Source organism: Bufo gargarizans, unplaced genomic scaffold (assembly GCF_014858855.1).
Source record: "Bufo gargarizans isolate SCDJY-AF-19 unplaced genomic scaffold, ASM1485885v1 fragScaff_scaffold_132_pilon, whole genome shotgun sequence".
Taxonomy (NCBI): Eukaryota; Metazoa; Chordata; class Amphibia; order Anura; family Bufonidae; genus Bufo; species Bufo gargarizans.
Genome location: NW_025334058.1, coordinates 71,750 through 98,842, shown reverse-complemented (window position 1 = coordinate 98,842; position 27,093 = coordinate 71,750). Strand labels below are relative to the sequence as shown.

The window sequence follows — 27,093 nt, the reverse complement described above, 5'->3', positions numbered from 1 at the left end:
TATAGTAATTTCGCCCACACTGCCCCCATATAGTAATTTCCCCCACACTGCCCCCATATAGTAATTTCCCCCACACTGCCCCCATATAGTAATTTCCCCCACACTGCCCCCATATAGTAATTTCCCCCACACTGCCCCCATATAGTAATTTCCCCCACACTGCCCCATATAGTAATTTCCCCCACACTGCCCCATATAGTAATTTCCCCCACACTGCCCCATATAGTAATTTCCCCCACACTGCCCCCATATAGTAATTTCCCCCACACTGCCCCATATAGTAATTTCCCCCACACTGCCCATATAGTAATTTCCCCCACACTGCCCCATATAGTAATTTCCCCCACACTGCCCCATATAGTAATTTCCCCCACACTGCCCCATATAGTAATTTCCCCCACACTGCCCCCATATAGTAATTTCCCCCACACTGCCCCATATAGTAATTTCCCCCACACTGTGTTAAGGAGGCGGGGCACTGTGGGTGGGTCAGTGTTAAGGAGGCGGGGCACTGTGGGTGGGTCAGTGTTAAGGAGGCGGGGCACTGTGGGTGGGTCAGTTTTATGGGGGATACTGTGGATATCTTTTAAAGACGCACACAAACATTAAATTTAATAGATGAAATAAACCCGTGTGAAGCCACGTCCTTCTACTAGTGTATACAGTATATATATATACCTGATGATAGAAAAAGTGCATCCCTTTAGGCCTGGAAAAGGAGAGACTGACCAGTCTGATAGAGAGAAGCTAGCCTCCATATACCCAGTCTGATAGAGAAGCTAGCCTCCATATACCCAGTCTGATAGAGAAAGAAGCTAGCCTCCATATACCCAGTCTGATAGAGAAGCTAGCCTCCATATACCCAGTCTGATAGAGAGAGAAGCTAGCCTCCATATACCCAGTCTGATAGAGAAAGAAGCTAGCCTCCATATACCCAGTCTGAAAAAGAGAAGCTAGCCTCCATATACCCAGTCTGATAGAGAGAAGCTAGCCTCCATATACCCAGTCTGATACAGAGAGAAGCTAGCCTCCATTTACCCAGTCTGATAGAGAGAAGCTAGCCTCCATATACTCAGTCTGATACAGAGAGAAGCTAGCCTCCATATACCCAGTCTGATACAGAGAGAAGCTAGCATCCATATACCCAGTCTGATACAGAGAGAAGCTAGCCTCCATATACCCAGTCTTATATAGAGAATCTAGCCTCCATATACTCAGTCTGATAGAGAAAGAAGCTAGCCTCCATTTACCCAGTATGATAGAGAGATAAGCTTGCCTCCATATACCCAGTCTGATAAAGAGAAGCTAGCCTCCATATACCCAGTGTAAAAGAGAGAAGCTAGCCTCCATATACCCAGTCTGATAAAGAGAAGCTAGCCTCCCTATACCCAGTCTCATAGAGAGAGAAGCTAGACTCCATATTCCCAGTCTCATAGAGAGAGAAGCTAGCCTCCATATACCCAGTCTGATAAAGAGAAGCTAGCCTCCATATACCCAGTCTCATATAGAAGCTAGACTCCATATTCCCAGTCTCATAGAGAGAGAAGCTAGCCTCCATATACCCAGTCTGATAGAGAGAAGCTTGCCTCCATATACCCAGTCTGATAAAGAGAAGCTAGCCTCCATATACCCAGTCTCATAGAGAGAGAAGCTAGACTCCATATTCCCAGTCTGATAGAGAAACTAGCCTGTATATACTCAGTCTGACATAGAGAGAAGCTAGCCTCCATATACCCAGTCTGATACAGAGAGAAGCTAGCCTCCATATACCCAGTCTTATAGAGAGAATCTAGCCTCCATATACTCAGTCTGATAGAGAAAGAAGCTAGCCTCCATTTACCCAGTCTGATAAAGAGAAGCTAGCCTCCATATACCCAGTATGATAGAGAGATAAGCTTGCCTCCATATACCCAGTCTGATAAAGAGAAGCTAGCCTCCATATACCCAGTCTAAAAGAGAGAAGCTAGCCTCCATATACCCAGTCTGATAAAGAGAAGCTAGCCTCCATATACCCAGTCTCATAGAGAGAGAAGCTAGCCTCCATATACCCAGTCTGATAAAGAGAAGCTAGCCTCCATATACCCAGTCTCATAGAGAGAGAAGCTAGCCTACATATACCCAGTCTGATAAAGAGAAGCTAGCCTCCATATACCCAGTCTCATAGAGAGAGAAGCTAGACTCCATATTCCCAGTCTGATAGAGAGAAACTAGCCTGTATATACTCAGTCTGATGGAGAGAAGCTATCCTCCATATAACCAGTCTGACATAGAGAGAAGCTAGCCTCCAACTACTACCCAATCTGGTGGTAAAGCGGTGTGGATCCGTTATACCAGAACCAGCCTCATAATTATACCGCACTATAGTTGCAAGGTGCTGGCGTCACGACAAGTGGAACCCTGCCTCACACCGTAAAACAGGAACATCAAGGGCACCTCAACCGCCATCAGGCAGAAGAGCCCCAGAAGAAGAGTGCGCCCTTCCCGTCACTGCAGACCGGGCCAGGGCGCTTCAGGAACCCGGGAGAACAAATCCTTCACCCACCCACACTCATGTGCGCCCCTGCGGTGCGGTCGCTGTATATTTTAGCGTCACAGATAGGATCACATCCTGAGACTGTAGATCATCATCTTCATCTTTATTGTGCATTTGTGTGAGCAAGAAACTTCGCCTGATTGTTATAAGAAAACTGCTTGCTGTGTCCTATTGCAGTCCTTCTGGCCTTGTGAGGCACAAGAACTGTACATTGATCGTTTACAAGATCCTACTACATGTGTGCAGCATCAACGACTGGATGTTGAGAACTATGTGTCACTACCATTGATTGCTGTCAGTGAATTGACTGTTCTGTGGAAATTGCTGCACACCAGCTGCATGGTGTGTGAGGGCAGCTCGGTGTAGAGGAGTCGTCTGCGCGGTGTGCGAGGGCAACTCGGTGTGCATGACCCGTCTGCGGGGTGAGGGCAGCTCGGTGTGCATGACCCGGCTGCGGGGTGAGGGCAGCTCGGTGTGCATGACCCGGCTGCGGGATGAGGGCAGCTCGGTGTGCATGACCCGGCTGCGGGGTGAGGGCAGCTCGGTGTGCATGACCCGGCTGCGGGGTGAGGGCAGCTCGGTGTGCATGACCCGGCTGCGGGGTGAGGGCAGCTCGGTGTGCATGACCCGGCTGCGGGGTGAGGGCAGCTCGGTGTGCATGACCCGTGTGTGAGGGCAGCTTGATGTAGATGACCCGTGTGTGAGGGCAGCTTGATGTAGATGACCCGTGTGTGAGGGGAGCTCGGTGTAGATGGCTCGGTGTGTGAGGGCAGCTCGGTGTGTGAGGGCAGCTCGGTGTAGATGACCGGTTTGCGCGGTGTGTGAGGGCAGCTCGGTGTAGATGACCCGTGTGTGAGGGCAGCTCGGTGTAGATGACCCGTGTGTGAGGGCAGCTCGGTGTGTGAGGGCAGCTCGGTGTGTGAGGGCAGCTCGGTGTAGATGACCCGTCTGCTCGGTGTGTGAGGGCAGCTCGGTGTAGATGACCCGTCTGCTCGGTGTGTGAGGGCAGCTCGGTGTAGATGACCCGTCTGCTCGGTGTGTGAGGGCAGCTCGGTGTAGATGACCCGTCTGCTCGGTGTGTGAGGGCAGCTCGGTGTAGATGACCCGTCTGCTCGGTGTGTGAGGGCAGCTCGGTGTAGATGACCCGTCTGCTCGGTGTGTGAGGGCAGCTCGGTGTAGATGACCCGTGTGTGGGCAGCTCGGTGTAGATGACCCGTGTGTGGGCAGCTCGGTGTAGATGACCCGTGTGTGAGGGCAGCTCGGTGTAGAGACCCGTGTGCGGGGCAGCTCGGTGTAGATGGACCGTGTGCGGGGCAAGCTCGGTGTAGATGACCCGTGTGCTGGGTGCTCGGTGTAGATGACCCGTGTGCTGGTAGCTGACAGCTTTTTTTTTTACTCGGGTAGATGCCCGTGTGCTGGGTGCTCGGTGTAGATGACCCTGTGTGTGGGTGCTCGGTGTAGATGACCCGTGTGCTGGGTGCTCGGTGTAGATGACCCGTGTGCTGGGTGCTCGGTGTAGATGACCCGTGTGCTGGGTGCTCGGTGTAGATGACCAGTGTGCTGGGTGCTCGGTGTAGATGACCCGTGTGCGGGGTGCTCGGTGTAGTAGATGACCCGTCTGCGGGGTGCTCGGTGTAGATGACCCGTGTGCGGGGTGCTCGGTGTAGATGACCCGTGTGTGAGGGCAGCTCGGTGTAGATGACCCGTGTGTGAGGGCAGCTCGGTGTAGATGACCCGTGTGCGGGGCAGCTCGGTGTAGATGACCCGTGTGCGGGGCAGCTCGGTGTAGATGACCCGTGTGCTGGGTGCTCGGTGTAGATGACCCGTGTTGCTGGGTGCTCGGTGTAGATTGACCCGTGTGCTGGGTGCTCGGTGTAGATGACCCGTGTGCTGGGTGCTCGGTTGTAGATGACCCGTGTGCTGGGTGCTCGTTGGTAGATGACCCGTTGTGCTGGGTGCTCGGTTGTAGATGACCCGTGTGCTGGGTGCTCGGTGTAGATGACCCGTGTGCTGGGTGCTCGGTGTAGATGACCCGTGTGCTGGGTGCTCGGTGTAGATGACCCGTGTGCGGGGTGCTCGGTGTAGATGACCCGTGTGCGGGGTGCTCGGTGTAGATGACCCGTGTGCGGGGTGCTCGGTGTAGATGACCCGTGTGCGGGGTGCTCGGTGTAGATGACCCGTGTGCGGGGTGCTCGGTGTAGATGACCCGTGTGCGGGGTGCTCGGTGTAGATGACCCGTGTGCGGGGTGCTCGGTGTAGATGACCCGTGTGCGGGGTGCTCGGTGTAGATGACCCGTGTGTGAGGGCTCTGTCGGACTGCTAGTCCTGTGCTTCCTTTCTTCCTGGTGGGGGCTGCTCACGCGGCCACTGCTGATTCCGCAGGGTGGGGTCAGGAGTCCCTGTAAATGTGGAGTAACCAGAATTGATACTACTGGACTCCATCGGCTGCTCCTGCCCCTGCTGTGCCGCGGTCAGTGGTCCTGCGGGGGAGCAGCATTACACTCGCACAACGAATCCACGACTGCAGGGATTTGTCTCATTTATTGAAGTCACGAAAACAAACCGGAAAGGAGAGCAGAGAACGCGAGCAGAACCGCAGGACCTTCACTGCTCAGCATTTTATTAGAAAAAATACTTTTATCAAAAAATAAAGAAAGGACCGGTAGAAAGCGACACGTCAAGCACACGCCAACACGCAGCTGTATGTCTCTGCACGTCTCCTGCCGCCTCCATCACAGGGGGCTGCGCTGCGGACGGAGCCTCGGGAACATCTACAACAGAAAAGCCTTCAGTGAGGACAATACTGCGAAGGAGAGCAGAGAGCGCCCCCCACAGGAAGACATCAGATACCACAACTCCTCTTCTGCAGTCCCATGTAAGTAAAGCTTCATCAGTGAAGAATTCTACAACGATTTAATAGACTGCTGATTTAATCCCCTCCATTTTCAAAATGTCTGCTTGCTGTTAGTGAATCTGCACATTTACAGATGACATAGAGGCCAGAAGCATGTCCTGCTCACACAGCTGATCACCACCCGCCCTACTCTAGTACCCAGTCACCCACCCTAGTGTAGTGCACCACCACCAGCCCTACTCTAGTACCCAGTCACCCACTACAGTGCACCACCACCAGCCCTACTCTAGTACCCAGTCACCCACTACAGTGCACCACCACCAGCCCTACTCTAGTACCCAGTCACCCCACTACAGTGCACCACCACCAGCCCTACTCTAGTACCCAGTCACCCACACTACAGTGCACCACCACCAGCCCTACTCTAGTACTCAGTCACCCACACTACAGTGCACCACCACCCGCCCTACTCTAGTACCCAGTCACCCACATTAGTGCACCACCACCCGCCCTACTCTAGTACCCAGTCACCCACACTACAGTGCACCACCACCAGCCCTACTCTAGTACCCAGTCACCCACATTAGTGTACCACCACCCTCCCTACTCTAGTACCCAGTCACCCACACTACAGTGCATCACCACCCGCCCTACTCTAGTACCCAGTCACCCACACTAGTGCATCACCACCAGCCCTACTCTAGTACCCAGTCACCCACTACAGTGCACCACCACCCGCCCTACTCTAGTACCCAGTCACCCACACTACAGTGCACCACCAGCCCTACTCTAGCACCCAGTCACCCACACTAGTGCATCACCACCCGCCCTACTCTAGTACCCAGTCACCCACACTACAGTGCATCACCACCAGCCCTACTCTAGTACTCAGTCACCCACTACAGTGCATCACCACCCGCCCTACTCTAGTACCCAGTCACCCACACTACAGTGCACCACCACCCGCCCTACTCTAGTACCCAGTCACCCACACTACAGTGCACCACCACCAGCCCTACTCTAGTACCCAGTCACCCACACTACAGTGCACCACCACCAGCCCTACTCTAGTACCCAGTCACCCACACTACAGTGCATCACCACCCGCCCTACTCTAGTACCCAGTCACCCACACTACAGTGCACCACCACCAGCCCTACTCTAGTACCCAGTCACCCACTACAGTGCATCACCACCAGCCCTACTCTAGTACCCAGTCACCCACACTACAGTGCATCACCACCAGCCCTACTCTAGTACCCAGTCACCCACTACAGTGCATCACCACCCGCCCTACTCTAGCACCCAGTCACCCACACTAGTGCATCACTACCAGCCCTACTCTAGTACCCAGTCACCCACACTACAGTGCACCACCACCAGCCCTACTCTAGTACCCAGTCACCCACACTACAGTGCACCACCACCCGCCCTACTCTAGTACCCAGTCACCCACACTACAGTGCACCACCACCCGCCCTACTCTAGTACCCAGTCACCCACACTACAGTGCACCACCACCCGCCCTACTCTAGTACCCAGTCACCCACACTAGTGCACCACCACCCGCCCTACTCTAGTACCCAGTCACCCACAATACAGTGCATCACCACCAGCCCTACTCTAGTACCCAGTCACCCACACTACAGTGCACCACCACCAGCCCTACTCTAGTACCCAGTCACCCACACTACAGTGCACCACCACCCGCCCTACTCTAGCACCCAGTCACCCACACTACAGTGCATCACCACCAGCCCTACTCTAGCACCCAGTCACCCACACTAGTGCATCACCACCCACCCTACTCTAGTACCCAGTCACCCACACTACAGTGCACCACCACCAGCCCTACTCTAGCACCCAGTCACCCACACTAGTGCATCACCACCCACCCTACTCTAGTACCCAGTGACCCACACTACAGTGCACCACCAGCCCTACTCTAGTACCCAGTCACCCACACTAGTGTAGTGCACCACCACCCGCCCTACTCTAGTACCCAGTCACCCACACTACAGTGCATCACCACCCGCCCTTCTCTAGTACCCAGTCACCCACACTACAGTGCATCACCACCAGCCCTACTCTAGTACCCAGTCACCCACACTACAGTGCACCACCACCAGCCCTACTCTAGCACCCAGTCACCCACACTACAGTGCACCACCACCAGCCCTACTCTAGTACCCAGTCACCCACACTACAGTGCATCACCACCAGCCCTACTCTAGCACCCAGTCACCCACACTACAGTGCACCAACACCAGCCCTACTCTAGTACCCAGTCACCCACACTACAGTGCACCACCACCAGCCCTACTCTAGCACCCAGTCACCCACACTACAGTGCACCACCACCAGCCCTACTCTAGTACCCAGTCACCCACACTACAGTGCATCACCACCAGCCCTACTCTAGCACCCAGTCACCCACACTACAGTGCACCAGCACCAGCCCTACTCTAGCACCCAGTCACCCACACTACAGTGCACCACCACCAGCCCTACTGTAGCACCCAGTCACCCACACTACAGTGCACCACCAGCCCTACTCTAGTACCCAGTCACCCACACTACAGTGCATCACCACCAGCCCTACTCTAGTACCCAGTCACCCACACTACAGTGCATCACCACCAGCCCTACTCTAGTACCCAGTCACCCACACTACAGTGCACTAGTACCCAGTCACCCACACTAGTGCACCACCACCAGCCCTACTCTAGCACCCAGTCACCCACACTACAGTGCATCACCACCAGCCCTACTCTAGTACCCAGTCACCCACACTACAGTGCACTAGTACCCAGTCACCCACACTAGTGCACCACCACCAGCCCTACTCTAGCACCCACACTACAATGCATCACTACCTATTTTGTCCTTACCCCAAAGTAGTTTCGAGGCACATAGCCTTCTCGTCCACACAACGCTGCCCACCACCAGTTGCCGCTTTCCCCATCTTTTCTGAGAACGGTGACAGAATCGCCCTCACGTACGGACAGTTCATCAGCAAACTCTGCGGTGTAATCCCACAAGGCGTAGATGACTCCACTCTGCGTCTCGCCCATACACTGCTCCACCTCTGATTGAAGCAAGAGAAGATGCTGTGAGACAGGAGAATCCAGGCATATGGGGGCAGGAAGGAGCCATTGTTGGAGTCTTACCTGTGAGGTAGGTGAGACACTCCTTGTAGCCTTCCCTGTAGGGATCACATTTGTCCACAGCTAAACTGCCATCACTGTAGGTTGTGGCAAAGATGGCTGCACCATGTCGCACCAAAATATGGCAGCTTTGGAGGTCATTACAGGAAGCAGCACAGTGAAGAGGAGTCCTGAAGAAAAGTTTGCATTACTTAGGATGTTCCCTTAAATGATACATCACCTCTGGTCTTCCTCTCCCCCTCCCCCCTTACCATCCGTGGCTGTCGGCTGCGTTGACATTGGCACCGTGGTTAATGAGCAGGTTGACTATATGGAAATTGGCCCCACAGATGGCGTTGTGAAGGGCAGTGATACCCTCCTCATTTGGCTGACTTGGATCTTTGACCTAAGAGACAAGAGGAAATGGCGATAAGTAGAGAGATAGGAACCAACGTACAAGTAAAGAACTCCAAACAGAGGGACCACAGAACCCAAATATACAATCAGCATCAGGTGATCAGATGTGCTCCTGAAGATGATGGTGAAGTCTACGATGTATATGGACAGATCTGCTCCTGAAGATGATGGTGAAGTCTACGATGTATATGGACAGATCTGTTCCAGAAGATGATGAAGTCTACGATGTATATGGACAGATCTGCTCCTAAAGATGATGGTGAAGTAAGATCTGCTCCTGAAGATGATGGTGAAGTCTATGATGTATATGGACAGATCTGCTCCTGAAGATGATGGTGAAGTCTACGATGTATATGGACAGATCTGCTCCTGAAGATGATGGTGAAGTCTACGATGTATATGGACAGATCTGCTCCTGAAGATGATGGTGAAGTAAGATCTGCTCCTGAAGATGATGGTCAAGTCTAAGATGTATATGGACAGATCTGCTCCTGAAGATTATGGTGAAGTAAGATCTGCTCCTGAAGATGATGGTGAAGTAAGATCTGCTCCTGAAGATTATGGTGAAGTCTACGATGTATTTGGACAGATCTGCTCATGAAGATGATGGTGAAGTAAGATCTGCTCCTGAAGATGATGGTGAAGTAAGATCTGCTCCTGAAGATAATGGTGAAGTCTACAATGTATATGGACAGATCTGCTCCTGGAGATGATGGTGAAGTCTACGATGTATATGGACAGATCTGCTCCTGAAGATTATGGTGAAGTGTACGATGTATATGGACAGATCTGCTCCTGAAGATTATGGTGAAGTAAGATCTGCTCCTGAAGATGATGGTGAAGTAAGATCTGCTCCTGAAGATAATGGTGAAGTCTACAATGTATATGGACAGATCTGCTCCAGAGGATGACTATGAAATCTACAATGTATATGGACAGATCTCCTCCTGAAGATGATGGTGAAGTCTACGATGTATATGATAGATCTGCTCTAGAGGATGACGATGAAGTCTACAATGTATATGGACAGATCTGCTCTAGAGGATGACGATGAAGTCTACAATGTATATGGACAGATCTGCTCTAGAGGATGACGATGAAGTCTACAATGTATATGGACAGATCTCCTCCTGAAGATGATGGTGAAGTCTACGATGTATATAGACAGATCTGCTCCTGAAGATGACGATGAAGTCTACGATGTATATGGACAGATCTGCTCCAGAGGATGACTATGAAATCTACAATGTATATGGACAGATCTCCTCCTGAAGATGATGGTGAAGTCTACGATGTATATGGACAGATCTGCTCCTGAAGATGATGGTGAAGTCTACGATGTATATGGACAGATCTGCTCCTGAAGATGATGGTGAAGTCTACGATGTATATGGACAGATCTGCTCCTGAAGATGATGGTGAAGTCTACGATGTATATGGACAGATCTGCTACTGAAGATGATGGTGAAGTCTACGATGTATATAGAGAGATCTGCTCCTGAAGATGACGATGAAGTCTACGATGTATATGGACAGATCTGCTCCTGAAGATGATGGTGAAGTCTACGATGTATATGGACAGATCTGCTCCTGAAGATGATGGTGAAGTCTACAATGTATATGGACAGATCTGCTCCTGAAGATGATGGTGAAGTCTACGATGTATATGCAATTAACTGCTGGTGCTGGTGAACTGTTTTATGTGGATGGATGATGGATCTGGTCCCCAAGATGGTGACTTCTCACTGTATATGGACAGATCCGAAGCTAACGATGATGGTGAAGCCTCCAATGTACAATGCACTTTCAATTTTTTTATTTTGTTTTGTTGCGGCCTTGTGCTAAAATTAAAAAATAATCCTGTTTTCCCCACAATGAGAAAGTGAGAACAGAATGTCTGAAATCTTAGCAAATTTACTGAAAAGGAAAAGCTAAGGGGCACATTTATTAAAGGGGCTATCCAATATCAAACAGCCCCCCGGGCCTCTCAGAGAGAATATACTTACCTCGCTCCACCGCCAGGGGGGTCGGGGGGGAGCATCGCAGGTGACACTAGAGAGGCTGCCCCCCCCCCCCCCCATTGGTGTGGGGACCAGGAGCAGAGCGAGGATATTCCCTGTAAAGGGCCCGGCGCATGGGGGGGGGGGGGGGGGAGAGTTTATGATATTGGATAAACCCTTTAAGACTGGCCCCTTTACTGAAAGCATAAGTCTTCACCCCCTTTAGGCTACATGCACACGAACGTTGTTGGTTTCCGTTTCAATGGGTCCACAAAAAATGCGGCTAGCAAACCGTGTGCTGTCCGCATCAGTATGTCCGTTCCGTAGCCCCACAAAAAAAAAAATACAACATGTCCTATTCTTGTCCGTTTTAGGCATTGTTACAATGGATCCGCAAAACACATACGGTCGCGTGCATTTAGCCTTCCTCATGCAGTGATTCTAGCCTCCAGTCTTAAGGGTGATGCCACAAAGTTTCCACACCCCAATGTAGTTTCCCTGTCCCCCAGCATCAGGAGTGCATTGGCCATAGACTCTACAGTGAAATTTCCCGATGCCCAGCGTGCCACCCAAGTCCTCCTCTCTGCCGCTGACCCAGCTGTGAGAACCGGGTGCTCATGTACCCGGCCAGCGACCATGTCCTCCTGAATTCAACTGCTGTGGCCGCACCTCACCTCCTGAGCCCCCTGCTCCATACACAACTGGAGGACAGAAGATGGCAGCTATTGAAGGCCACCGCAGAAGGACAGCTTTTGGGGCAGTATATTGTGCTACACTGTTATTTGGTTCTGCTGGGATGGTATTGGGCAGGTGATGAGCGGCGCCTGGTCTCCTCCAGACACAATGCTGCCACCACCACCATGCTTCACTGTAGGGATGGCATTGGGCAGGTGATGAGCGGCGCCTGGTCTCCTCCAGACATGATGCTGCCCCCACCATGCTTCACTGTAGGGATGGTATTGGGCAGGTGATGAGCGGCGCCTGGTCTCCTCCAGACATGATGCTGCTGCCACCATGCTTCACTGTAGGGATGGTATTGGGCAGGTGATGAGCGGCGCCTGGTCTCCTCCAGACATGATGCTGCCACCACCATGCTTCACTGTAGGGATGGTATTGGGCAGGTGATGAGCGGTGCCTGGTCTCCTCCAGACATGATGCTGCCCCCACAATGCTTCACTGTAGGGAGGGTATTGGGCAGGAGATGAGCGGCGCCTGGTCTCCTCCAGACATGATGCTGCCCCCACCATGCTTCACTGTAGGGATGGTATTGGGCAGGTGATGAGCGGCGCCTGGTCTCCTCCAGACAGGATGCTGCCACCACCATGCTTCACTGTAGGGATGGTATTGGGCAGGTGATGAGCGGCGCCTGGTTTCCCCCAGACATGATGCTGCCACCACCATGCTTCACTGTAGGGATAGTATTGGGCAGGTGATGAGCGGCGCCTGGTCTCCTCCAGACATGATGCTGCCACCACCATGCTTCCCTGTAGGGATGGTATTGGGCAGGTGATGAGCAGCGCCTGGTCTCCTCCAGTATGACACTGACACCACCATGCTTCCCTGTAGGGATGGTATCGGGCAGGTGATGAGTGGCGCCTCGTTTCCCCCAGACATGATGCTGCCACCACCATGCTTCACTGTAGAGAAGGTATTGGGCAGGTGATGAGCGGCGCCTGGTCTCCTCCAGAACATAATGCTGCCACCACCATGCTTCACTGTAGGGATGGTATTGGGCAGGTGATGAGCGGCGCCTGGTCTCCCCCAGTATGACACTGCCACCACAATGTTTCACTGTAGGGATGGTATTGGGCAGGCGATGAGCGGCGCCTGGTCTCTCCCAGTATGACACTGCCACCACCATGCTTCACTGTAGGGATGGTATTGGGCAGGCGATGAGCGGCGCCTGGTCTCCTCCAGACATTACTGAGGAGAGGCTTCTTTCTGGCCCCTCTGCCATAAAGCCCAGATTGGTGGAGGCTGCAGTGAATGTTGACCTTCTGGAAGTTTCTCCCATCTGCACACAGGATCTCTGGAGCTCAGCCAGAGTGACCATTGGGTTCTTGGTCACCTCTCTTACCAAGGTCCTTCTCCCCAATTACTTTTTTTGGGGTCGGCAGCTCTAGAAGAGTCCTGGTGGTTCTTCTTCCATGTAAGAATTATGGTGGCCTCTGTGTTCCTGGGATCTTTCAGTGCAGCAGAAGGGGACAAAACCTTTCTCCAGATCTGAGCCTCCACACAATCCTGTCTCTGAGCTCTACAGGCAGTTCTCACCTCCTCATGGTTTGGTTTTTCCTCTGATGCATTGTCAGCTGTAAGATCTTATAGAGTCAGGGATGTCTGTACAAATCATCCCCAATCCACTGAATTTACCAGCAGTGACTCCAATCAAGGTGTGGAACGTCTCAGAGAGGATCCACAGAAATGGGAGAAACCAGAGCGAACTGTCAAGTGTCAGGGTAAGGGGCCAAAGACTTACGTCCCGGGTAAAGGGGCCAAAGACTTACGTCCCGGGTAAAGGGGCCAAAGACTTACGTCCCGGGTAAAGGGGCCAAAGACTTACGTCCCGGGTAAAGGGGCCAAAGACTTACGTCCCGGGTAAAGGGGCCAAAGACTTACGTCCCGGGTAAAGGGGCCAAAGACTTACGTCCCGGGTAAAGGGGCCAAAGACTTACGTCCCGGGTAAAGGGGCCAAAGACTTACGTCCCGGGTAAAGGGGCCAAAGACTTACGTCCCGGGTAAAGGGGCCAAAGACTTACGTCCCGGGTAAAGGGGCCAAAGACTTACGTCCCGGGTAAAGGGGCCAAAGACTTACGTCCCGGGTAAAGGGGCCAAAGACTTACGTCCCGGGTAAAGGGGCCAAAGACTTACGTCCCGGGTAAAGGGGCCAAAGACTTACGTCCCGGGTAAAGGGGCCAAAGACTTACGTCCCGGGTAAAGGGGCCAAAGACTTACGTCCCGGGTAAAGGGGCCAAAGACTTACGTCCCGGGTAAAGGGGCCAAAGACTTACGTCCCGGGTAAAGGGGCCAAAGACTTACGTCCCGAGTAAAGGGGCCAAAGACTTACGTCCCGAGTAAAGGGGCCAAAGACTTACGTCCCGAGTAAAGGGGCCAAAGACTTACGTCCCGAGTAAAGGGGCCAAAGACCAAGCCAAATTTAAGTTTTTTTTTTTTTTATGAATTTGCAAAAATTTATTAAAAACAGTGTTCTCAATTTCTCCTTCTGGGGGTTGAGGGCAGAATGAGGGGAACTTGATATTTTTTTGCTAATGCATTAGAGATGGACAGATCTGATGATGATGAAGCCTCTGATGTATATGAACAGATCTTATGATTTTCAAGTCTATTTTTGTTGTATTCGATATTACCAGAAATTCTAGATAATAAAGTTCTGGATTTAAGGACTTTTACTGTAGATCAGTCAGGATGTACGAAGCAAATGTTGAAATGAAGGCAGGAGAATTACCATAAATCTGCAGACCAGACCCGAAGGGACAGACAGGTCTGAAGCAAAGGGCCTCCAGTTGGCAGCGTTTGCTTCATAACATATGACACATGCTGGACCCAGAGTTACCATCCAACATCCTCTATGGCCGCTCAGCCTCCTCTGCCAACACCCAGCCATCCTGTTCCTGGAGGAACTCTGATCCCATCTGTAAGAGAGAACCCAACTGTGTTCCTACAGCCCTCATTTCTAGCTCCAGCCATACAACCTACCTCCTTCAGAGCCTGAGTGACAACATCCAACTCTCCAGTTAGTGCCCCATCGAGCAGCAGAATCAGTGGATCCAGCCGTGCGCGTCTGGGCCGGGTCTTCCGTGGAGAATTGCCTCCTCTCAAAGCTGAACGAAGCTCCTAAAATAAAACATGAATTCAAATAATTTACTGTCAATCCCAGCATCCATGTGTCACCTACAATGAGTCCTGCCATGTGGGCGCCGCTCAGCCTCCAGCTCTATGTCCAGAAGCACTGTGATCTCAGGACAACACACAGGACTTATAGGTGGACATGGCAGTGACTGGAGGGCAGAAGCACTGCTCACATATAAGGATGGAGAGTTACACATTAATCTCTTACCAGGGTTTGGCCTCCACCGACCACAACTGGGACACCAAGTTCCACCTCTGGTTGCTCTATGGCCGAGGCTCCCACCCTGGAATCGGATGCCTCCAGAATGATGCAGATGGGGTCCTGAGGACTGGCGCTAGGCTTTTCTTCAGTCCTTGGCTCCTCAGGAATGGTCTTCATTCTAGGAAGATCTGCAGCTTGTTCCTCTAAGGCTGGACCTTTGCTTCCCGATCCTTGAAGTTTTTCCTCAGTTTTTGTCTGCTCTGGAGCAACAGACTGTTTTGGAGCCGCTCTTCCAAAGAGTCGTCCCATAAGTTGCCGATACTGCCTTCGGTCTGAAGGAAGAGGTGGGTTCTGTGCATTGAGCTCCTGGGAGCCTCGTCTTCTCAGAGGTCGAGGAATATCTTCCAGAACTCTTTGTACCTCTGCCAATGAAGGAGGCAGTTGTGGCTGAAGGCGAGTGGGGCTTAGAGGCCGGGGAACATCTTCGTATGTAGGTGGGGTCATGGCTATTGCAGTGGGATTGGGAATCTCAGGTACCACAGGAATGGACACAGGCACTGCAAGTGGCACATTCATTGGAGTAGATGAATAAATCTGGGGTGGAGCCTGGTGCTCCCAGAAGGCATTCTGCAGACGGAAGATCATGGAGAGGGGCAAGGGTCTGTGTGGCTGGCTCCGACCTCCAGGTGGAGGGACAGGGATGCGAGATATGGGCTGCTGGGAAGGAAGTGATCTAGGCAAAGTTCCTGCTCCTGTCTTCCAACTGGGGTCTGGCCCCTGAGTGCCTCTGTCCATTGAGGAAAATTTGTGGCCTCGAGGGAGGGTGAAGGAACCAGAGACATCGCCCTGAGGAGAGAATTAACCAAGTTACTAAACAATATGGTTTAGAGACAAGCAGTGTATGGAGTGCCCTGGATGGAGCAGGGGTACTTTCACATTTGGACATTTGCCCCAGTTTACCCTATGCACTTCTTACTTTATTTCACTTGAAAGGGTTAACTTGCACTGTTTAATACCATAGAACTGCATTTCAAATGTTGCGATATATATCCTGTTCATAATTACTGTATTTACATGGCTCTGTGGAAAGAGTTAATGAATACTGAGAGACTGTTAGGACTTTGAACGAGAAGCTGGTAATTTTCCACAGCTGCCACAGGGTTTAAATAAGACCAGATGTTGTTTACCACCAGAACCAGACAGTCTGACCTTCTGAATGTCTGGTTTAGCTCTGTTGTTATGTCTGGAAACTTGTTTGTGTCAGGAAAATCTGCTGTGTCATTACCATTGAAGCTGTAATGCAAGTCTATGAGAGACGGAGAGTGTAACAATGAATTTGTTTGTGCCGAGTTTCTCCCCCCCCCACCCCTCCCACTAGAAGGTTCTAGTCTAGCCAGAAATGATAATATAAGGAGAGCAGTCAGAGCCCCTAGTGTGCTGCAGTTACAGAGCAGTGCTTGGAGGGAAGACTCTGCCAGACTACTGAGTGATCAGAAAAAGAGGCTGGGATGGGGATGGTGAGCCATGGACCCTCGATCACCAGCCAAGGAACCACCCGGACTACTGAGCTACAGACTGAGGGCCTCAAGCCTTGGACCAGGGTACCAGCCTTCTGAAGAGAAAGAGGGACAGCTAGCCTAGGCATTTTCTCAGCATCGAACCCTTATTCTGCCAGGGAGGAGACTGGAGAAGCCAGCCCTATGCCTCGTCTGTATTGTTTTGCACCTGAATTCCTCCCGTAAAGAAGCCCCCTGGTTACTGCAGACCCTGACTCTCTGGACTAATTTCCCATTGGGGTGCACCATGCCTTACCATCCCTTCTGGAGAGCAGTAACACGTGGTGACACCTTGACGGTCCGGGGGACTCCCGAGTGTCCCCCTCTCCAGTTATTGTGGCCTCCCGAGTGTCCCCCTCTCCAGCTACTGTGGACTCCCGAAAGTGTCCCCCTCTCCAGTTACTGTGGACTCCCGAATGTGTCCCCCTCTCCAGTTACTGTGGACTCCCGAATGTGTCCCCCTCTCCAGTTACTGTGGACTCCCGAATGTGTCCCCCTCTCCAGTTACTGTGGACTCCCGAATGTGTCCCCCTCTCCAGTTACTGTGGACTCCCGAATGTGTCCCCCTCTCCAGTTACTGTGGACTCCCGAATGTGTCCCCCTCTCCAGTTACTGTGGACTCCCGAATGTGTCCCCCTCTCCAGTTACTGTGGACTCCCGAATGTGTCCCCCTCTCCAGTTACTGTGGACTCCCGAATGTGTCCCCCTCTCCAGTTACTGTGGACTCCCGAATGTGTCCCCCTCTCCAGTTACTGTGGACTCCCGAATGTGTCCCCCTCTCCAGTTACTGTGGACTCCCGAATGTGTCCCCCTCTCCAGTTACTGTGGACTCCCGAATGTGTCCCCCTCTCCAGTTACTGTGGACTCCCGAATGTGTCCCCCTCTCCAGCTACTGTGGCCTCCCGAGTGTCCCCCTCTCCAGCTACTGTGGCCTCCCGAGTGTCCCCCTCTCCAGTTACTGTGGCCTCCTGAGTGTCCCCCTCTCCAGCTACTGTGGCCTCCCGAGTGTCCCCCTCTCCAGCTACTGTGGCCTCCCGAGTGTCCCCCTCTCCAGCTACTGTGGACTCCCGAGTGTCCCCCTCTCCAGTTACTGTGGACTCCCGAGTGTCCCCCTCTCCAGTTACTGTGGACTCCCGAGTGTCCCCCTCTCCAGTTACTGTGGACTCCCGAGTGTCCCCCTCTCCAGCTACTGTGGCCTCCCGAGTGTCCCCCTCTCCAGTTACTGTGGACTCCCGAGTGTCCCCCTCTCCAGCTACTGTGGACTCCCGAGTGTCCCCCTCTCCAGCTACTGTGGACTCCCGAGTGTCCCCCTCTCCAGTTACTGTGGACTCCCGAGTGTCCCCCTCTCCAGTTACTGTGGACTCCCGAGTGTCCCCCTCTCCAGCTACTGTGGCCTCCCGAGTGTCCCCCTCTCCAGCTACTGTGGACTCCCGAGTGTCCCCCTCTCCAGCTACTGTGGACTCCCGAGTGTCCCCCTCTCCAGCTACTGTGGACTCCTGAGTGTCCCCTCCAATTACTGTGGGTGTAGAACATTCTGGGCCACACAGGGGCGCTGAACACAAGGATTCGCGGCATGCAGACTCCCCAGGGGATGATCTTACGCCTGTCACCTACACATATGGCCCCCTATTCCAGTGTATTCTATGTGGTCGCTGGGTCATCACCGATTGGACTGCATGGCTCCTTCACTCACCTTGCTCTTTACTGGGGCCGGGTCCAGGCTGCTCTCCCTCCAAGCCTTCATGATAGGAACTCCCCCCAGACTCGCCCGATCAGACTCTGTGGGTAGAAGTGACAAATGTGAGGTGGGGAGCACCCTGCTGCAGTTTGGCTGCGTCATGAGGCTTCACTCACTCTCTTGCAGAGTCTTCTTGTCATAAATGATGTCCAAGTCAGACTCGTTCCAGCTGCGCTGGGGAGGGCGGCGGGGGCGCAGAGAGCCAACATCATCTGTGGTGGTGGAAATGGAATAAAGATCTGATACTTGCCCCAGAGACCCCCACAACACTGGCCGAACACCCCGGAAGGGATTACAACTCCCATTTCAATGACTAAATCATCTTGCAGAGTCAGTTTATAAATCACCTGAAAAGTGAGGCTGGGAGAACCCTGGAGGAGCCTCATAGGCTGGAGAAGGTCTCTGAGGCTGAGCCCATTCTGAAGATCCATCAGGCACAGGGGAGGCTGACCTGGGCAAAGAGGCGTAATCATAGGAGCCAGAAGACAGGCGGGGCGATGTGGACGATGAGGGGCGCTCGTAGTATTGGAGACGAGGGGAAAGTGGGCGACCCCAGGATGGTCGGGATGGAACAGTCATATAAGGATCACCACCATTAGATGGCAGAGACCTGCGTGGAATGTTTGGGGAGGAGCTGAAGGATATGGAGGGTACAGGGGACGTGGAGTTCATGGACATAGATGGAGATACTGGGGACGTCAAGGAAGACTCTTGTCTGGGCCTGCTGGAATGCAGAGGTGGCATCAGACTGAGTGATGCTGAGGGTTGTGGTGCCACAGACCGGCGGCTGAGGGATGGTGACAGGCTGGGGCTGTAGTTTTGAAGAGTGGAAGCTTCGGTGCCCTGTGGAGAGAGGATGATTTAGGCACTCATGTGGCTGTGTTTCCTGATGGACCATCTGATGGACCAGATGCAAGGGGCACTGAGGCTGCAGGGCCTCTTGACTAACCGTTCCTTACCTCCACCTTGCTGGGGACACTGGGCGACTTTCCCTTTTCCAGTTCTCGTCTCAGCTGATCCAGTTTGGCTGTGGCGGAGTCCAGTTCCATCTGTTTCACATTCAGCTCCTGAGACGCCAAAGCTGTAGAAATGCAGAAGAAAACCTCATCCACTGTGAGGGAAAATCAGCCGCCGAGGACCCCCCTCCAAAAATAACCTGCGCAAGCCTGAAACCTGAGCCTGCTGAGACCATGCATCCTCCAGCCAAGGGCGGGCACACGCAGCATCTGGTAGTAATTGTCTGCAGCCGGCGACCCGCTGCCCGAAAAGAGCCTACCCACAATGCACTTCACTGGACGCAATCAAGGAAAATGCTGCGGCATCGGGGGCCGAGTGCCGGGGCATCGGGGGCCGAGTGCCGGGGCATCGGGGGCCGAGTGCCGGGGCATCGGGGGCCGAGTGCCGGGGCATCGGGGGCCGAGTGCCGGGGCATCGGGGGCCCTGCTTCTCTGCCTGTGCTCACATGACAACACTTCCTGTCCCTGTAACATGGCAGCGATTAAATGACAGGACAATTAGGACATCGGAGCAGACTCCTGTGCTGACTCTGTACACGCGTCTGGGGCGGACGGGAGGGACCTGCTCAGTATCTGTATTGCCCAATGTGCCAATCCAAACACTCCTCCACCCTGTAATCATCTGTAGGAGGAAGACCAGCCACTGCTCAGGACACGATGTGCAGTGTGTACAGTGCCTATATATCAGCTTTTACCGGTCCCCACACACTGCCCCATGCATCGCCCCATACACTGCCCCATGCATCGCCCCATACACTGCCCCATGCATCGCCCCATACACTGCCCCATGCATCGCCCCATACACTGCCCCATGCATCGCCCCATGCACTGCCCTATGCATCGCCCCATGCACTGCCCCATGCATCACCCCATACACTGCCCCATGCACTGCCCCATGCATCGCCCCATACACTGCCCCATGCATCGCCCCATGCATCGCCCCATACACTGCCCCATGCATCGCCCCATACACTGCCCCATGCGTCGCCCCATACACTGCCCCATGCGTCGCCCCATACACTGCCCCATGCATCGCCCCATACACTGCCCCATGCATCGCCCCATACACTGCCCCATGCATCGCCCCATACACTGCCCCATGCATCGCCCCATGCATCACCCCATACTGGGCTCTATACACAGCTATATTAATAACCTCAGTAAACAGCCCTATGAAGAGATCTATATAGGAAGAGCTGTATTAGGAAATAATACATAATTGTACGCAGGGTCCTATAGAGCGCTGTATACACAGCCTACACAGGGTCCTATAGAGCGCCGTATACACAGCCTACACAGGGTCCTATAGAGCGCCGTATACACAGCCTACACAGGGTCCTATAGAGCGCCGTATACACAGCCTACACAGGGTCCTATAGAGCGCCGTATACACAGCCTACGCAGGGTCCTATAGAGCGCCGTATACACAGCCTACACAGGGTCCTATAGAGCGCCGTATACACAGCCTACACAGGGTCCTATAGAGCGCCGTATACACAGCCTACGCAGGGTCCTATAGAGCGCTGTATACACAGCCTACACAGAGTCCTATAGAGCGCTGTATACACAGCCTACACAGAGTCCTATAGAGCGCTGTATACACAGCCTACACAGGGTCCTATAGAGCGCCGTATACACAGCCTACACAGGGTCCTATAGAGCGCCGTATACACAGCCTACGCAGGGTCCTATAGAGCGCTGTATACACAGCCTACGCAGGGTCCTATAGAGCGCCGTATACACAGCCTACGCAGGGTCCTATAGAGCGCTGTATACACAGCCTACACAGAGTCCTATAGAGCGCTGTATACACCGCCTACGCAGGGTCCTATAGAGCGCTGTATACACAGCCTACACAGAGTCCTATAGAGCGCAGTATACACAGCCTACGCAGGGTCCTATAGAGCGCTGTATACACAGCCTACACAGAGTCCTATAGAGCGCTGTATACACAGCCTACGCAGGGTCCTATAGAGCGCTGTATACACAGCCTACGCAGGGTCCTATAGAGCGCTGTATACACAGCCTACACAGGGTCCTATAGAGCGCTGTATACACAGCCTACGCAGGGTCCTATAGAGCGCTGTATACACAGCCTACGCAGGGTCCTATAAAGCGCTGTATACACAGCCTACGCAGGGTCCTATAGAGCGCTGTATACACAGCCTACACAGGGTCCTATAGAGCGCTGTATACACAGCCTACGCAGGGTCCTATAGAGCGCTGTATACACAGCCTACACAGAGTCCTATAGAGCGCTGTATACACAGCCTACGCAGGGTCCTATAGAGCGCTGTATACACAGCCTACACAGAGTCCTATAGAGCGCTGTATACACAGCCTACACAGGGTCCTATAGAGCGCTGTATACACAGCCTACACAGAGTCCTATAGAGCGCTGTATACACAGCCTACGCAGGGTCCTATAGAGCGCTGTATACACAGCCTACGCAGGGTCCTATAGAGCGCTGTATACACAGCCTACACAGGGTCCTATAGAGCGCTGTATACACAGCCTACGCAGGGTCCTATAGAGCGCTGTATACACAGCCTACGCAGGGTCCTATAGAGCGCTGTATACACAGCCTACGCAGGGTCCTATAGAGCGCTGTATACACAGCCTACACAGAGTCCTATAGAGCGCTGTATACACAGCCTACACAGGGTCCTATAGAGCGCTGTATACACAGCCTACGCAGGGTCCTATAGAGCGCTGTATACACAGCCTACACAGAGTCCTATAGAGCGCTGTATACACAGCCTACGCAGGGTCCTATAGAGCGCTGTATACACAGCCTACGCAGGGTCCTATAGAGCGCTGTATACACAGCCTACACAGAGTCCTATAGAGCGCTGTATACACAGCCTACACAGAGTCCTATAGAGCGCTGTATACACAGCCTACACAGAGTCCTATAGAGCGCTGTATACACAGCCTACACAGAGTCCTATAGAGCGCTCTGTATACACAGCCTACACAGGGTCCTATAGAGCGCTGTATACACAGCCTACGCAGAGTCCTATAGAGCGCTCTGTATACACAGCCTACGCAGGGTCCTATAGAGCGCTGTATACACAGCCTACGCAGGGTCCTATAGAGCGCTGTATACACAGCCTACACAGGGTCCTATAGAGCGCTGTATACACAGCCTACACAGGGTCCTATAGAGCGCCGTATACACAGCCTACACAGAGTCCTATAGAGCGCCGTATACACAGCCTACACAGGGTCCTATAGAGCGCCGTATACACAGCCTACACAGAGTCCTATAGAGCGCCGTATACACAGCCTACGCAGGGTCCTATAGAGCGCCGTATACACAGCCTACACAGAGTCCTATAGAGCGCTGTATACACAGCCTACGCAGGGTCCTATAGAGCGCTGTATACACAGCCTACACAGAGTCCTATAGAGCGCTGTATACACAGCCTACGCAGGGTCCTATAGAGCGCTGTATACACAGCCTACGCAGGGTCCTATAGAGCGCTGTATACACAGCCTACGCAGGGTCCTATAGAGCGCTGTATACACAGCCTACACAGAGTCCTATAGAGCGCTGTATACACAGCCTACACAGAGTCCTATAGAGCGCTGTATACACAGCCTACACAGAGTCCTATAGAGCGCTGTATACACAGCCTACACAGAGTCCTATAGAGCGCTGTATACACAGCCTACGCAGGGTCCTATAGAGCGCTGTATACACAGCCTACGCAGGGTCCTATAGAGCGCTGTATACACAGCCTACGCAGGGTCCTATAGAGCGCTGTATACACAGCCTACGCAGGGTCCTATAGAGCGCTGTATACACAGCCTACGCAGGGTCCTATAGAGCGCTGTATACACAGCCTACGCAGGGTCCTATAGAGCGCTGTATACACAGCCTACGCAGGGTCCTATAGAGCGCTGTATACACAGCCTACGCAGGGTCCTATAGAGCGCTGTATACACAGCCTACGCAGGGTCCTATAGAGCGCTGTATACACAGCCTACACAGGGTCCTATAGAGCGCTGTATACACCGCCTACGCAGGGTCCTATAGAGCGCTGTATACACAGCCTACGCAGGGTCCTATAGAGCGCTGTATACACAGCCTACGCAGGGTCCTATAGAGCGCTGTATACACAGCCTACGCAGGGTCCTATAGAGCGCTGTATACACAGCCTACGCAGGGTCCTATAGAGCGCTGTATACACAGCCTACGCAGGGTCCTATAGAGCGCTGTATACACAGCCTACGCAGGGTCCTATAGAGCGCTGTATACACAGCCTACGCAGGGTCCTATAGAGCGCTGTATACACAGCCTACACAGGGTCCTATAGAGCGCTGTATACACAGCCTACACAGGGTCCTATAGAGCGCCGTATACACAGCCTACGCAGGGTCCTATAGAGCGCCGTATACACAGCCTACGCAGGGTCCTATAGAGCGCTGTATACACAGCCTACGCAGGGTCCTATAGAGCGCTGTATACACAGCCTACGCAGGGTCCTATAGAGCGCTGTATACACAGCCTACGAAGGGTCCTATAGAGCGCTGTATACACAGCCTACACAGGGTCCTATAGAGCTCTGTATACACAGCCTACGCAGGGTCCTATAGAGCGCTGTATACACAGCCTACACAGGGTCCTATAGAGCGCTGTATACACAGCCTACACAGGGTCCTATAGAGCGCTGTATACACAGCCTACACAGGGTCCTATAGAGCGCTGTATACACAGCCTACGCAGAGTCCTATAGAGCGCTGTATACACAGCCTACGCAGGGTCCTATAGAGCGCTGTATACACAGCCTACGCAGGGTCCTATAGAGCGCTGTATACACAGCCTACGCAGGGTCCTATAGAGCGCTGTATACACAGCCTACGCAGGGTCCTATAGAGCGATGTATACACAGCCTACGCAGGGTCCTATAGAGCGCTGTATACACAGCCTACGCAGGGTCCTATAGAGCGCTGTATACACAGCCTACGCAGGGTCCTATAGAGCGCTGTATACACAGCCTACGCAGGGTCCTATAGAGCGCTGTATACACAGCCTACACAGGGTCCTATAGAGCGCTGTATACACAGCCTACACAGGGTCCTATAGAGCGCAGTATACACAGCCTACACAGAGTCCTATAGAGCGCTGTATACACAGCCTACACAGGGTCCTATAGAGCGCTGTATACACAGCCTACACAGGGTCCTATAGAGCGCTGTATACACCGCCTACGCAGGGTCCTATAGAGCGCTGTATACACAGCCTACACAGAGTCCTATAGAGCGCTGTATACACAGCCTACGCAGGGTCCTATAGAGCGCTGCATACACAGCCTACACAGAGTCCTATAGAGCGCTGTATACACAGCCTACGCAGGGTCCTATAGAGCGCTGTATACACAGCCTACGCAGGGTCCTATAGAGCGCTGTATACACAGCCTACGCAGGGTCCTATAGAGCGCTATATACACAGCCTACCCATGGTCCTATAGAGCGCTGTATACACAGCCTACGCAGGGTCCTATAGAGCGCTGTATACACAGCCTACACAGGGTCCTATAGAGCGCTATATACACAGCCTACGCAGGGTCCTATAGAGCGCTATATACACAGCCTACGCAGGGTCCTATAGAGCGCTATATACACAGCCTACACAGGGTCCTATAGAGCGCTGCATACACAGCCTACACAGGGTCCTATAGAGCGCTGCATACACAGCCTACGCAGGGTCCTATAGAGCGCTGCATACACAGCCTACGCAGGGTCCTATAGAGCGCTGCATACACAGCCTACGCAGGGTCCTATAGAGCGCTGCATACACAGCCTACGCAGGGTCATATAGAGCGCTGCATACACAGCCTACACAGGGTCCTATAGAGCGCTGTATACACAGCCTACGCAGGGTCCTATAGAGCGCTGTATACACAGCCTACGCAGGGTCCTATAGAGCGCTGTATACACAGCCTACGCAGGGTCCTATAGAGCGCTGTATACACAGCCTACGCAGGGTCCTATAGAGCGCTCTGTATCTGCTGAGGGTCATTACTTACACTGGAAGTCCATGTCTAGGAGAGGGTTGGCGGACTTGTAATGATCGCCCGCCATCTTGCAGATCGCGTCCCTCCAGCCAACCAGTCTGGTCCTGGGAAGAAGAACTTCCATTAGAGAAGATAGAGAGGCACAGGCAGAGGAGGCGCCGGGGCGAGAGCTGGAGGAGATGTCTGCAGCAGGAGGAGGCGCGCGGCACAATATGAAGTGACTCAGACGCGGGTGGGGAGAGGGAGGCCGCAGGTGGCGCAGCTTCATGGGAACTTGTACAGTCTGGAGGTGGATTCTCACCCTGGGGCAGGAGGGAGCGGCGTTAACCTCACCGACACCTGACAAAGACCTCGTTCAGAAGCCTCTGCAGAGCCATGACGAGGATAGACAGATGGCACACACTGACCCCCGGAGCTCACAGTCTAATCACTTCAAGCCCACCAACAAAATGTATCACCTTACCCATTGATGACGGGTGTGGGCACCGGCCCTCAGCCCACCACTGCCGCCCGGGGGCACCGGCCCTCAGCCCACCACCGCCGCCGGGGGGGGGGGGGGGGGGCACCGGCCCTCCACTGCCGCCGGGGGGGGGGGGGGGGGGGCCCTCGGCCCACCGCCGCCGCCCGGGGGGCACCGGCCCTCGGCCCACCACTGCTGCCGGGGGGCACCGGCCCTCGGCCCACCACTGCTGCCGGGGGGGGGGGGGGGGGCCACCGGCCCTCGGCCCACCGCTGCCGCCGGGGGGGTGCACCGGCCCTCAGCCCACCACTGGCAAGCCGTCAAAGGCCTATGTGGTAGTAAAATTCCAGCGAAGACGGGCTTAATGACATCACACCCGCCAGTGCGGTGATGCAGCGCAGTGACAAGTGTACCTCTGTGTCGCACCATCCCGGCCTACCAGCAGCGAGTGAGCTGCAAACTTTGGGGACATTACTGGCCAAAAGGGGGGAACTGGGGGACAGTGTATGGGGGGGGGGGGGGGGAATTACTATGTGGGGGCAGTGTGTGTGTGGGGGGATTACTATGTGGGGGCAGTGTGTGTGGGGAGGATTACTATGTGGGGGCAGTGTGTGTGGGGGGGATTACTATGTGAGGGCAGTGTGTGTGGGGGGGATTACTATGTGAGGGCAGTGTGTGTGGGGGGGATTACTATGTGGGGGCAGTGTGTGTGGGGGGGATTACTATGTGGGGGCAGTGTGTGTGGGGGGGATTACTATGTGGGGGCAGTGTGTGTGGGGGGGATTACTATGTGGGGGCAGTGTGTGTGGGGGGGATTACTATGTGAGGGCAGTGTGTGTGGGGGGGATTACTATGTGAGGGCAGTGTGTGTGGGGGTATTACTATGTGGGGGCAGTGTGTGTGGGGGGGATTACTATGTGGGGGCAGTGTGTGTGGGGGGGATTACTATGTGGGGGCAGTGTGTGTGGGGGGGATTACTATGTGGGGGCAGTGTGTGTGGGGGGATTACTATGTGGGAGCACTGTGTGTGTGTGGGGGGGGATTACTATGTGGGGGCAGTGTGTGTGTGGGGGGAGAGATCACTATGTGGGGGCAGTGTGTGTGGGGGGGATTACTATGTGAGGGCAGTGTGTGTGGGGGGATTACTATGTGGGAGCAGTGTGTGTGGGGGGATTACTATGTGAGGGCAGTGTGTGGGGGGGGGGGATTACTATGTGGGGGCAGTGTGTGTGTGTGTGGGGGGGGATTACTATGTGAGGGCAGTGTGTGTGGGGGGGTTA

General features: G+C 53.6%; 1 protein-coding gene across 1 annotated transcript; it reads right to left on the bottom strand.

Moving 5' to 3' along the window:
* Positions 1–5,055: 5,055 nt before the first annotated feature.
* Positions 5,056–25,571, bottom strand: PPP1R13L (protein phosphatase 1 regulatory subunit 13 like). The gene is made up of 11 exons (XM_044272843.1): positions 25,366–25,571; positions 19,273–19,394; positions 18,661–19,156; positions 18,430–18,525; positions 18,269–18,354; positions 15,026–15,865; positions 14,665–14,802; positions 8,806–8,939; positions 8,558–8,724; positions 8,279–8,475; positions 5,056–5,304 (listed from the first exon to the last, which is right to left on the bottom strand). The coding sequence occupies exons 1-11, from the start codon at positions 25,475–25,477 to the stop codon at positions 5,266–5,268; spliced, it is 2,427 nt and encodes an 808-aa protein (XP_044128778.1). The 5' UTR covers positions 25,478–25,571; the 3' UTR covers positions 5,056–5,265.
* Between the last annotated feature and the right edge of the window lie 1,522 nt (positions 25,572–27,093).